The sequence below is a fragment of the Poecilia latipinna genome, unplaced genomic scaffold (assembly GCF_001443285.1).
Source record: "Poecilia latipinna isolate Pla-1442-1.1 unplaced genomic scaffold, P_latipinna-1.0 Scaffold1164, whole genome shotgun sequence".
Classification (NCBI taxonomy): Eukaryota; Metazoa; Chordata; class Actinopteri; order Cyprinodontiformes; family Poeciliidae; genus Poecilia; species Poecilia latipinna.
The window spans coordinates 142,402-156,178 of NW_015113780.1; the positions used below are offsets into that span (position 1 = coordinate 142,402).

Consider the following 13,777-nt stretch of genomic DNA (forward strand, 5'->3'; position numbering starts at 1 on the left):
AAACATTTTTTTCAAAAAAAAAAATTAAAAAAAAAAAAAAAAAAAAAAAAAAAAAAAAAAATAAAAAAATAATAATAATAATAATAATAATAATAATAATAATATTAAATCAAACTTTTCACCGGATTTCAAGGTCCCATAGTCCACTCTTTCTGCAGACTTTGGGACCTTGAAATTCAAACTTGAAACACAAAATGTAATATTTGCAGCCCGTGTGTAAGATATGTTTTGCATAGTGGCTCTTGGTGCACTGGCGTCAGCTTCAGCCTTTTGAGCAATTTTACATCCCTAAAACAACTGTACACTGGTGAAAAACCACCGTCCAAAAAGTCATGGATGAATAAGTTTGAAGAAAGAGCTTGACTGGCCTGGACAGACTCCTAATCTGAACCAAGTAGAAAACCTTTGGGGTCAAATAGAGTAGAGATCGGCAGGTACACTCATCCAACATCAGTGTCTGACCTCACCAATGTGCTACTTAAGGGATGGTCAAAAATTCCCATAAATGCTTTCATAAACCGTGTAGAGAACTTTCTCAAAAATGCCTAAGTTACAACTCCATTTGTTTGACCAACATCATTGAAAAACCTTTGCTTTAAGGATGAGGTGTTACTCATGCTCACATTTGTGTGATGGCAGATGAAAGTATCTCAGTCTAGTTTCTAAATACTAAACTTTTTAAAATGAAGACTAGGATGAAATCTATAATATAAAAATGTGTTGATGTTTGGGAAAAGCATTGACCTAAGAGGGTTAAAATGTACACCTTCACACTTGTTGCTTTAAACTTAAACTTAACCTTTTAAACTTTACCCTGGTCTTTCAAGCATTTTGGGTGTCTGCAACTTAAATACTTCAAATTCTTCTTTGAAGGAGTTTCATTCCCATGGGAGAGAAGCTTTCTAAAATATGTCAGAAATGATGACCCAATGTCTGACCTTTAAAATGTCATTAATAACTGATACCCCAAACATTTGTGTCTAAAGTTTGGTAACAGTGGATCGAGGAAAAAGCCATTACCGACTACAATGTGTCTTGGAAAAGAAGATGAGGCATTCTGGTGATAAAAGAAAAAAAAAAACTAAGCAAGCCTGGACTAGGGCAGAGAGGATGTGAGCTGTTGAGATATTTTAGATGCTTTCAACAGTGAAGCTCGTATGGGAAAACACAGAGAAGGAACTGGTGGTATGCTATGCCATTAATCTTAGCGCGAACGTCTATCTGGCCAAGTGACTGACAACAATGTGAAGACTTGCCAACATTCCTTTGTGAATTCGAAAGGCAGCTGACATGTTTCGACTGTGCGTTTCGCTCTTTTTTCCCAGAATTGGTATGATGCAGGAAGACGGAGTGTAAATGTTAATCGGGAGGAGGTGGGAGATTCCTTTATAAAGCCAAGAAATTTATTTTTTCTTTTTTTTTTTCTGCGGTTTTTTATTTTTTTTACCGACCAATTTGCTCTTATTTCTTTGGCCTCAGTATCCTGGGAATGTCATATCGGGCTGAAATCAGTATGAACAATATGGGGTTGTTAATAAACCATACAAATTATGTTGGACTGCTTAGTTTAGTGTCCTTTGTTGGCATTTGCACTCCAACCACATGCCAACAATAACATTAAAACCTCAAAGAATTGTAATTTTTCACCCATCATTAAAAGCCCGAGTGTGAATGTAGAGGCTGAAAATATCCCTGTTGCTTTCAAACAGAAGGTTTTTCAGCATCTCTGTGAAAGGATGCCAAAGATGCGAATGTGTTTTGGTTTTGTTTGCTCAAGTGCCATGTGTCTGAGGCAATGAAAAGTGTTGTGAAAATCGATCTGTCCCTTTACGGATTTCATCTCTTCTGGGTTCGTTTTGTTACACTTAAAATATAAAAAAGTGTCAGGGTTATAGACTTTAAACGACATACTGTGCCAAACTCTTTTAGAGTTAAATAATTCCAAGGCTGGATTAACCCTTATTTGATTTTAGACCCAAATAATAGGTTACTTTACCCAACACCTTCTTATTGTCGGGCATGAGTGCAACCTTTCATCCTTTATACACAAATGCTTGTGAGTGCTTTTAAAGCATGAACATACATCTTCAGTCAAGAATCATTACATCATGTGCTGAACACTTTGTGCTATTTAAAAAAAAAAAATGCATTACAGCTTTATTATGTGCACTCGTCTCAGCCACTCCCATAGTCAAGTTGCTCTTTGAAGCCTTAGGGTCTCTGCTGCTGCAAACTGGTTCCACTCTAAATCTGTGGATCAGAGACATCTATTTGGAAATGGATACTGATAACCGAGCTCTCTATCCTCCCTTCATTACATCCTGCGGCATGTCCACTAATACTTCATAGACGCCTCCAGGCGGAGGGGGAGCTGAATTGGAGGCAATAAAAAGCGTTTAGGAATGCAACATGTTAGCAAAGGTACATGAGGAATTTCAAGCGGCATTAGAGGCTAATCTGGCAAACCTGTTTTTGTCTCGTGTAGGGTTACGCGTCCTCGTGAGAATGTGATCTATGTCAAGCCTGCTCTCCATGGCAAGAAGAGAACAAGAGAACAGGCCACCCGAGAAAGTTGAACCCGAAAGAATGCGGCTCTGGTATTCATTAATGAAGAGAGCTCTTTGCAGCGGTGGAACAAGAGGGCAGGAATGAGAGGATAGTTGACAATGACAGGAGTGGTAGAAAAGAAAACTTTTCAAGAGAAAATGATGATTTATTAACACCTCAGTAAAAATCGGTGCTTGCTGCGTGAAATAAAATGCAATAAGTCCGTTAATGTTTATGGGAACATTTATTGTTTTATGAAATGTTGCATGAATTCAACAGTTGATTTCACACACAAAAAAAAAAAAAGCCTGTTTTTTTAACTCAATCTACGATTGGTTGTTTACAGCTTGACAGGGCCGTGATTGTCGGCACATAACTTACAAAATAACTCTTTGGCATCATGCTCAGAGCACTACTGTATCTAAAATAACAATACAAACATCTGTTATAAAATATATAATAAAATTAATTAACCTGTTAGTTTGCAACTCACAGTAAACGAAACACTAACCTTTTTTTGGCCCCCTCAGTGGTGATCAAACCAGCAGAATCACCACATCAGGGCTCACACTCACTACCATCACACATGCAAACACACTTTTGAGAGGAAGGGGGTTAAAAAAAATTAAAAATCATAAAATTACACGACGACATCCCAAAACGACACTTCTTCAACACCAGGTCTCTGTCAGTTTAAATAATTATAATAAAAACACACTATATATTATGGACCTCATTGTTCACATCTCTCCGAACCTTTGCAGAACCAGCAGCTCAGGCTGGAGAAACATGAGCAGCGGGGTTTTCAGATCATGTGTTGTCAGTTTAAATTAATGAGATCGGGGCAGACCTCCAAAAAGAGGTCATCAGCGTGATGGGAAAGCAATTATTCAAAATTAAACCCACGAAAGAAAAAGAAGAGAGGAAACACGGGTCGGAAAGTTAACCCCTTGGTGAATATTCAACAAAAAACAATTGAAATTATTAATATTTAGGGAATGTGGAAACCGTATAAGGTAAGAATATAGCTCATTAACTTAGTGGGGGTGGGGGGGTAAATAATAATAATAAAATTAAAAACATTAATAAAGGGGATAAGCAGCATTTTTATATTCATAGATAGAAATATTTATATAAATAGCATGGCATATACTCTATGAGAATATATCGCCATATTACAATCCACAATACTGTCCAAGTACCTCAGAGGATTTGTCTTTTCTCAGCGTGCCGGGCAGACCGCCTGCGGGTGACCGGCTCAGTGTGAGAAAGACGTTCAGAGCACAGCTCTGCTGCCATCATGTGAAAAAAAAAAAAAAAAAAAAAAAACTGTTTCTCAAACGTTACCCCCTTTAACTCCCCCAACTTTCATGCATTCACATATTTGCCTCATTCTCTTTTCTTGCAGTCTTAACAGATACCCAAAAGTTTTTTGTCCTTTCATTCAGTATCCAAATCACGGTGGCTTAAATGAAGATTTCCACTGCCTCCGACTCCAGATCATCCAGGCCTCTGAAGGGATTTGACAGCATCTTCTTCGGTGCTGCCTTGTCTGGAGGACAAGAAAAAGAAGGAAGAGAAATATTACATGTACGTTTGAAGGTGAAAAGACCAGGAAAAGGTTTTGCACTGAAAAGGTTAAAAAAAAAAAAAAATTCTCCACAGTCACAGAAAAACAGTCTGGTGAATGTGCTCAGTCAACAGATTCAAATTACTTCCCCAACCATGCACATTCCACAGACCACAAATTACAAAGCGTGACCTGCACTGATGCGATGTGACCAGCTGGTTAATCCTCACCATGGTTAATCAATGTAAGGGAGGACAAAAATGACTATACGTGTGCATTTTGAGTTCTTAGCTTTGTAATGTGTGATGTTGGAGCTTCACGCTGCGATCCCGAGTGTCCGCTTACCGTTGCTTAGCTTAGTTGTGCTGGTTTTCTCCGTAGGTTTGGTTTCCTCCGGCTGCTTTTCGAGCGTTGAAGGTTCCGACTGGGCAGAGAACTGACGGACCGGCAAAGTCTGATCGTCTGACAGGTTTTTGCCTAAAGATCCCGTCACGGAAAACGTCAGCATCAGACTTTCAAACATGCAGTCATTTGTAAAAGCTTCATGATGATTCTGACCTTTAATCTTGGCGCAAGCCGTGCTGATGGAGGGAGTGGAGGAAGCCGGTCGGAGTGGAGCTCCCACCGCGTTCACGAGGTTCGTTCGAGGACTCTGCTCGTCCTTCTGACTTTGATCCTGATGCAGCCGCTGGTTGAGAATCTTTATCACAGCATCTTTTTCCAGTATCTGAGCATAAAGGGCTCGAATTCTGAAGTGAGAAAGGAATAAAATAATAGAGGTTAAAAAAAAAACACATAAAGAAAAAAGATCATTTTCATCCTTGTTTTCTGATTGTTTACCTGTTTTCCATTTCCTGATTCCTGTGATCGGGAAGTGGCAGATCCTCGTTGAAGCTGTTGTTGGAGGAGTGGCAGGGAGAGTGGTTAATGATGGTGGTGTCTCTGAAAATAAACAAAAAACAAATAAAGAAATAAATATAAAATCATTCTTTGCTTAATTTCAAACCGGGATATGCTGAAGCTTATCAGTCCAACTAAACATTAGTAAAAAGTTAAGAACCTCTGAGCAGCAGCAGTGGCAGCCACCTCCATGGCAAACTGCCTCATGGTGCTCTCCTCCAGGTACTTCTGTTCCCAACGCACCATGTCGGCTTCGAGGGCCAGGATCCGCTCCTCGCGCTCACGCAGGCGCTCTTGGAGCGAATTCACAGTCAGACCCGGCGGCTGAGACTGCCTCTGAAATGAGCAGATGGAATTTATTTTTTATTTTTTATAAACTTACTCATCGGAAACGTAACCGCTGTGCTCGGCGACGAGGTTTTACCTGCTGCGCCCTCAGACTCCTCAGCTCCTGCTCCAACCTCGTCCGGAGCTTCATCTCCAGGCCCTCCCGCTTCTCGCACGTCGACTGCAGCTGAGCCAGCGCGCTCTGGAGCCTCTCCACTTTCTCCACATACGCCCTCTTCCTCCTCAGCTCGTCCTCGAGCTGGCGCCCTCGTCCCCGCGCCGCCTCCAGGGCGTCCTCGAGCCGCTTCGTCCTGAGGCTCTGCTCCTCCACTGTCGATCGCAGGCGCTGCATCTCCCGCTCCATACGCTCCCGCTCAGCGTTCTGCTCCTCGTCTGACAAAAACAAGTTGAGAATGGAAAGGTGAGCCTTGACACATAGCAGGAGAAAAATTGATTAATTTTCTTTATTACTGCACGCAACAAAACTCTCACCATTTTAGGCCATAAACACATCAACCACAATCGTATACGTAAGACGTACTTCTTTCTGTTTAATAAAAAAAAAATCTGTCTAAAATTAGGAAATCTATACTTTGATGCATAAATTAGAAAATCCTTAATCTTGTGTTGGATTAGAAAGGATCGCTCCTATTAGAAACCCTGCAACATGCGTTTTTTCTCTTTTTGAATGGGGGGAAAAAAAAGTATTATTGGCATCAGCCAAAGTTGGAATCAGCAGGCCAGATGACGAAGAAAAAGCCCGATCGCTGCATTTCTGTAAGAAACAGTTTCCAGAACACGCATAATAATTTCCAGAGCTTGCAACATGGTGCCCAGTGTTCTTCATTTGGTGATGCAGTTCTGGAATGCTAAAAAGAAAAAGGGAAGAGGAGAAGGAGAAGGGAAGTGGAGGCGGGGGGGGGGAAGCTTCCCCATCCCTTTGACCCACATAGCACAAAACATTCCTCATCAAGGCCATACAAACACCAGCGCTCTGTTTGAGTCCAGATTCCCAAACAGACTCCATAAATTACACTCCCAACAGGTGGGGGCATGGGGATGCTCATTCCTACCACTTCATTTCCCTTTGAAAAAAAAAAAAAAAAAAAAGCTGCATGAACTGAATTCCCTACAATTAAGCCCTCTTAGCAAATCAGTCAAGGTTATGCAAGTGACATTCCTTTGCGCAAAAAGCTCCAGAAAGAGGCCCTGTGGTGCAATCTAGTTCAGTCATGCATCGTGTTCCTAAAAGGGGCTCTGGCTAAGGATGTAAAATTTCAGCTAAAGTCCATCTGCTTACTGCCAGCTTCTCTGGGGGAGTAAATTTTACAATCGTTGCGAGTCGCACATCAAAGGTATGAGCACCGTGTCACACTGAGGTACAGAGGAAACCTTAATCCTTTCAAATGGGGACTTTTTGGACACAACCTATGAATGATTTGCAACGCACAGCAAAAACACCTAGACGTTGGCAACTGGCAGCGCTGAAGCTAGCATCTGTGCTTTCTTGCTGATGCTAAATTAAAAGGGCTGTAGAACTGCTTTTAACAAATCTGGAGTGAAACTGATTGTCTCAAGTTCAAGGTTTAAAATTATGTAAACTTGACTGGATTTCTGCTCATTTCTGAACACACGTTTAACCTACTCTGACTTAAACTTAATAATAATGATTGGTTGGTTTTAACTATTTGAAAAACGTAGTGAAAAACGCAATAAATGAGCAACTGTGGACATGTGAGATATCATTAAAGTTGATTTTAGACCTTGTTTTGGGGAATATTGACCTACAAATTTACATTTTAAGACCCTAGAAAAACCCTTCTTGTACCCATTCAAGGTACAGAAACCTTGAATGGGATAATTGTAAATTGAAAAAGAGATTCCTCAAATTTCTTCATTTTAATTGCGAAAATACATTAAAAAGAAAAGAGCCATTTCAGAGCTATATTTGACATCGGCATTGGCCGATAGAAAGAAAAATCAAAGTCAAAGCAGCAAACTTACTTTGTTCAAGGAGTTTGGCCATGATGTGCTGGTTGTGGTCGGCCACCTCTACTTCTTTTGCAACGTGGGTCCTGGCTTTTTCCAGGTTTTCTGCGAGGCGGTGACATTTTGAAGTTAGCTCAAACAGCATCTGGAGCCGCATCCTGCCTCTCCGTGCGTGATGTGTGAGGTGCTTCATACCTCTGAGGTCTCTGTTGAAATCCTGCAGCCTCCTGATCTCGGCCACAAGCCTCCTCCTCAGTGTCTGCTCCAGGTTTTCCCTCTTACTGCTGCCCTGCATCAGTGTCTCGTAAGCCTCGGAAATGCGCTGAATCTCCTGCTCCAGCTGAAAAAGGAGAAAGGGGGGGAAAAAAGGAAGAAAAAAAAAAAGGAGGCATTTTTGGTTAGCCCAGCTTACAAAAAATGTAAGCTCCAGAGGACCTGGAATGTTAATTCATGTTTTTCAATGGTTTACAGGACAATGTGGGGGCGGTCAGGTAGCAGTGGTGTAACTTTAAGTAGGAACTAGGTATATTTGTAAATCAAGTTAAAAGGAAGCTGTGCATGACAGTGTGTGTGTGTGTGTGCGCGCGAGTGCGTGTGCATGTGTGTGGTTTGATTCTGAGAAGGAAATCAAGCCTGCACCACTCCCTCTTAGACTGATTTATATCTACATTCCTGAGCGCTGATAGCTGCAATTCCAGGTGTGTGTGTGTGTGTGTATGTGTGTGTGTGTGTGTGTGTGCGTGCACAGGAGCATGCAAGGTAATACGCATAAAGAAAGACTGACACATGGTTTTGGGAAAGCTGCCAGCAGGGACGGTGTACATGCCTGAGCCTGGGCTGTGGAAACGGCAAAGAGACACCCACCATTACAGCAGTCACTCAGGCATGTTTACTCAGGGCTGCGGCCCGACGGGGAAAACTTTCCAGCCCTGGCAATTATCATTCTTTAGGGCTGAGGCACGGCGAAAGTCATGTGACATAACTCTAGCAGAGAGCGGGCTGATTTTTGCAAAGATTTGGCCAAGGTGTCGAGTGTCGCCGAGGCTGTTTTCGAGCAAGCCGAACAGGGATGTTAAAGGCTTGGTGAGATCGTTAAAAACAGAGGGGGAAAGAGCCTTTTAAAAGCAAGAGCATGGGGGAAAAAAAAAAAAAAAAACGCAATTGGATGAGAAGAGAAACAGTCGATTCTGTTTTACTACTCTTTTTTTTTTTTTTTTTTCAAACCCCAGCCTACCACTCTAGCCTATTACCCAGCTAAATGACTGCAGTGTGACGTGGTCAGTGTTATCCTGGAAATCTATGGCTTGCCTGAAAATAAAGCAGACTCACACATGGGGCCTCCAGCGTGTCAACTACACAATGAAAGAAGTGTGCAAACACAGGACCCGGCTGTGACCTGCGTTTGTGGCCCTGCGTTAAGAAACGGTAGCAGCTGTCAATCTCACATGTTTGTCCAAACGGCCGCGGCAGTTCTCCAGATATCTTGGATATCAGGGAGGCAACTGACCGCTGGAGTTGTGTTTCAAAAGCAGGTGGTTGGGAGCAAGAATGCCATGTGGCCCTTTAACGAGTGATTTTCTTTAAACTGAGACGTCTTTTTTTTTTTTTTTTGTTTTTAGATTTTTTTTTTTTTTGATTTTAGTATTCTTTTCTATATATATATATAAAAATCTCCTTTTTCAACTCCGAGAAATTTCTGAGGGGAACTGTCAGTTTCTTACCTTTTGAATGCGGCCAGTTTTCTCCCTGTGAGCTTCCAGCTCTTGTCTGAGTCTCTCATTCTCCATCACTAGGAGCTCCACCTGGTTAGGTTCCTCCAAGCCAGCAGGTGGCAGGCTGTTGAATGTGTTGTAGCTGGGTACTTCTCCTGGCTGTTCAGACTGGACATATCTATGAAAAAAAATAAAATAAATTGTTTTGTGATCAGATGGGTCTAGTTGCTGCTGATTTAATTAGCAGCAAAGAAATACAAGACTTGAGGGGGGAAAAAAAAGATATCCTTAATTTAAATGAAAGCCATATTAAAAACCATGTTATCATTATCATTAATAATCAGATAGCAGAAAGGCTCCAGTGGTTGTGAGGAATGTAAGACTCTAAATGTGGGACACAGTGTTAGTCAGAATGCCAGAAACTACTTAAGTATCTGTGATTATGCTGCTGCTGTATTCCAAACATTACAAACATCTAGAGGGCAGGACTTGCTCCTCTGGAAGTATTTCAAAATCTAATTCCGTATGCAGGCTGCAGTGTGACTCACATTCATAAGTATGTGTTTACGCATGTGAAACAAAGGCAAGTATTGGGCGGGTTAAGAAGTAATACCGATGATGTGATGCAATGCTACAGTAGTCTCTAAAACACACATAAACACAAATGGAGTGATGCAAAACAAGGTTCTTCTCCCCTACCTTTGGGGCTGAGCTTGCACTTGATCCTGGACCTGGTGGGGGATGAAACCCTGACCCTGGATGGGGCTGCTGTATTCTGGGGGCGGGCTGCGTTTGTCTGCGTTTTGCCCCATCCTCTGAAGGCACTGCGGGGTGTAGTAGGGGAGCTCCGGGTAGCTGTGGGAGTTGATTTTGATGGCCGCAGCTTTGGCTACTGCATCTCGCCTCTCCAGAGACATCTGCATGAGATGCTCGCTGAGCGAACGCACGTGGCTGCATTTTGGCTCCAACAGATCTGCTTCTTCGTGGAAGGATCCATCATGCAACACAAGCTGCCCCTCATGGAGCTGCCTGTGGGCCCAGTGAGAGGACGGGTACTGGGAATGTGCTTTGGCCTGCTCGTAGGTTGGCAGCGTCTCCCCGTGCAGCTGAAAGCCGCTTTCTGAGTGATGGTAGTCCCCTTGGTGCTCCTGGCCCTGTGGCTCCTGCCTCGCTGAGAGCTGGGGAAGCAGCGGGTCCTCCTGAGTGAGGCTTTCTAGAGAAGATCTGGGGGTCCTGCTCATTTCACCCCCACTGCTGGGTCCACTGTTGCTTCCACTGCCTCCGCCTCCACGCAGGGCCTGCTGCTGGATGGCCAGTAAGGTGCGGGTGTCCGTGGGGTTTCCGTAGCGGAGCTGCTCCTGGATGAGCCGGTGTAGGACCGTGCCAGACGACTCCTCAGTGGACGACATGGTACAGTGTAAAAAAAACAAGGTTCTCTCCAAAAGGAATAGCACAGCTGCTCTGAGTCTAAAGTAGAAATGTTTTCAATCAGCTGTGGACCTGAGAAGGGAAACATGTAGATGATTAAAGAACTATCTATAATTGAAACAGTAATAACAAAGCAGCCATACATTTATGTTAAAGAATAGAAACTGTGTAGCCACAAGAAAGCATTCAAACAGCGACAATTGTGCGATGTGGTGAGTTGTTTTATGGCAGGCAGAAACTTCATGCGCCAAAAATTCCTTTCTCATGGGGGGGGGGAGCAAAAGCGGACAAAACCGCGTTGTAAAATAGTTCCGCCTTAAAGCTCAAATATCAAACTCAAAACTAAAAGAAATACACGTAAATATTTCAACACATTTCTTCAGTCTTACGTTTTAACTAGAAGCAACGACGTAGCTTCTTTATCAACGTCCCGGTGCGACTTTTGTTCTGATAAAATATATATATATATATATATATATATACAAAACCCAGAAGCTTCTCTTACCAGCTCACGCTTTCATGATAACACAACCCCTCTGCTCGAAGTGAATTAAAATCCAAAGTATTTCCTATATGTCCGCTAGGTTTTTAGTCGAGTTGAAAGTGCCTCATGTTGCCGCGCTCCTCTCTCGCTGTGAAATGATTATGGAGAGAGGAGGCGGCGATAATAAGTAACCGAGGAGGGACTGAGGTCGGAATGTCAGGAATGTAAAACGCGAGGTCCCTCGGGGATCAAAAGCATAAAAAAAGAAAAAAAAACACGGAAGGAGGAGGAGGAGGAGAGCAGCGCGGCGCTTTATTGGGCCAACGAGGAATTAAAAAAGGCAACAGAGAGAATGGAAAAGAGTAAGAGAACACGTTTTACATCAAGAGGAAGACAGCAATTGTATTTTATGGAACTGAATCCCTCAAAATAAACATTTTGGCAGCAGACTCCGCTAAATACGGAGCCCTCCAGAGGACATGGGAATTTTTTTCCCCCTTTTGCAGAAAGTTTTGCGGTCTCTCCATAATGTTCTGATCAGTTCCTGCGGCATAATTGAATACTGTAAGCCTTTCTTACGGTGGCCGCGGTGCTGTCTGCGTTAATACAGTTAGGTAAGATTTTTTCCATGAATGTTAATATCTCCTTATGAAATATCTGAAGTTTTATATATTTTTCTTTAGTTGATGCACCACAAACATATGATATAAACATAAACTTTCCGTAAGTAGGAAAAATACATCCAAGCTATTTGGACTATTTCTGAATTATTATCGCCGGGTAATAAGTCATCTGACAGTTTTGATTGTGTCTCTATTGTACTGGTCTGAATGGTTTAAAGGGCCGTTCTCACGTGCAGTTCTATCTCAACCTTAACATGCAGTGATTTTCAATCAGTTTTTTTGCACCAAAGAGTTAATAATAATTAAAAACGTTTTCACTGAGGCTGTGGAAGAGCAAGTAGTTATTGATCTGACAGGAGCACGCGGCTTTGACACTTGGGTGGTGGGCGTGTCGATGTGGGCGTGGCTATCATCAAGTATGAATGGGAAGGTTACTGGCGCGCTGGCTTTGTGTGTATGAGGAAGCGGGTGGGCGGGGTGGTCAGTCCTTGCAAAGTTTGGAGCATGATAATCAAAATGGAATAAATCGATAATTGTGACAGAACAAAGAAGAGGCTTGGAGTTGATTGATACACGGACAGATGAGATTCCCCGAGTTAACCCAGTGCGGCCCTCTACCACCACTGGCCTTGTTTCTTAATAATAAAACGTATTTATTATTTTTAACTCTTTGGTTCGGAAAAACTGATTAAAAATCGACTTATTCACTGCATGTTTGTGTCTGTTAAGGTTGAGATGGAACTGCAAGTGAGAACGGCCCTTTAAACCATTCAGACCAGTACAATAGAGACAAATACAATAGAGCCAAGAAAGGTTTACAGTATTCAATTTTTTCCGCATGAACTGATCAGTATATTATTGAGAGAGACCGCAAAACCTTCTGCGAGGGAACGCAAAAAAAAAAAAAAAAAAAAATGTCCATGTCCCCCAGATGGCTCCGTAGAACATGATGATGCAAACATTGATGAGAATTACTTTAGCTGAAGGCATTAACCAGCCCATTAGGTTTTTAAAACATCTTGAGTGGAAATGGAAATAGTTGTAATATTACTTTTAACCTCAACTCAAATTACTAAAAACTAAATAGTATTAATGCTACATATAGTGACAACATGGATACTACAAACCTAAAGCTTGTTTAAAGCCAGGTTTGTCCCATTTGAGAGCACTGTGTTCCTCTGGAATACAACTGAGCTTCATGATTTTGCTTTTTGTGTTCATTTAGATCTAATGCAAAGTTTAATGTTTACGAGAAAACCTTTCGCTTAACATGCCTACGGGCTTATCAGACGGTAAATCTTGACTTTTTATAATGCGCATGTTCAGTTTTATTGTCTGGTTTGTTAACAGTCTTTGCCTTACACTAGTTCTGCCAAAACTATTTGGCTGTGTGCCCAGTCAATTTACCATCTGCAGTTGTTCACCCATAAAAAAAAAAAAAAGCGGAATACCAAAGCTCCTACAAGGAATATTCCTGGAAATGTGTCTCAAAAATGACTAGCTGTTGAAATGCCACGTTATTTTTTGGCCTTTCATCTTTACCATATCAGTAGGCTTCAATCATACAGAGGGACCTATGCTGGTTTCTTTTTAAACAATGCTATAGGCTTTTAGGTTCACCCATTTTTACTACAACAGCATGTTTTGCAAGTATAATGTTTATATAAAATGTAGAGTCAGCTGTTATATGTGTTATAGAGGGAATGAAGGAAACAGTGCTGCAGCTTGTCACAGCCCTGAAGGAATCCAGTCTTGTGGCTTTCACCACAGGTCACTCTTGGGTAAGCTGTTGCATCTGTGTTAAGTGTGTTATAGATGGCTTAAGCGTGTGTGCTTGTGTGTTTGTGTGTGTGTGTGTGGGTGCGTATGCGTGTGTATGCATGTGTGTGTGTGTATGTGTGGCAGCTGTTTTCTGGAATTTGAGGTCTTTGAAACGCCACAACTACAAGCACATAGGCTCTTTGTACCACACATAATAAAGAGTAGCAGCAAAAATGATGCCACGGTTTGATTTTACTCTACAAATATCCCCAGTCACAAACCTACAGATGATTTCTCATCACTCAGATGAGGCTACACGTCAAAGTAAGAGAACAGTCACAGAGTGCAAAACCGTAGCTCACACTGACGTTTGTAAGTTATAGAAACGTCCAATTTTGTGTTCTCAAAGAAGTACATTTTTTGCCTGTAGGGAGAA

General features: G+C 41.9%; 1 protein-coding gene across 1 annotated transcript; it reads right to left on the minus strand.

Annotated features, from left to right (window-relative positions):
* Positions 1-3,975: 3,975 nt before the first annotated feature.
* LOC106960188 (angiomotin-like 2a) lies at positions 3,976-11,158 on the minus strand. Its single transcript, XM_015053158.1, has 11 exons — positions 10,979-11,158; positions 9,745-10,545; positions 9,055-9,223; positions 7,529-7,673; positions 7,349-7,438; positions 5,442-5,737; positions 5,178-5,353; positions 4,958-5,059; positions 4,676-4,866; positions 4,463-4,594; positions 3,976-4,099 (listed from the first exon to the last, which is right to left on the minus strand). The coding sequence occupies exons 2-11, from the start codon at positions 10,452-10,454 to the stop codon at positions 4,014-4,016; spliced, it is 2,097 nt and encodes a 698-aa protein (XP_014908644.1). The 5' UTR covers positions 10,455-10,545; positions 10,979-11,158; the 3' UTR covers positions 3,976-4,013.
* Between the last annotated feature and the right edge of the window lie 2,619 nt (positions 11,159-13,777).

Excerpts from the sequence above, each read along its gene's own strand:
- LOC106960188 (XM_015053158.1), bottom strand. The coding sequence starts at position 10,454 with ATGTCGTCCACTGAGGAGTCGTCTGGCACGGTCCTACACCGGCTCATC. Across the intron at positions 5,738-7,348 it reads GGCCAAACTCCTTGAACAAA|ACGAGGAGCAGAACGCTGAG; the intron begins GTAAGTTTGCTG and ends TGTTTTTGTCAG. Across the intron at positions 4,100-4,462 it reads CACAACTAAGCTAAGCAACG|ACAAGGCAGCACCGAAGAAG; the intron begins GTAAGCGGACAC and ends CTTGTCCTCCAG.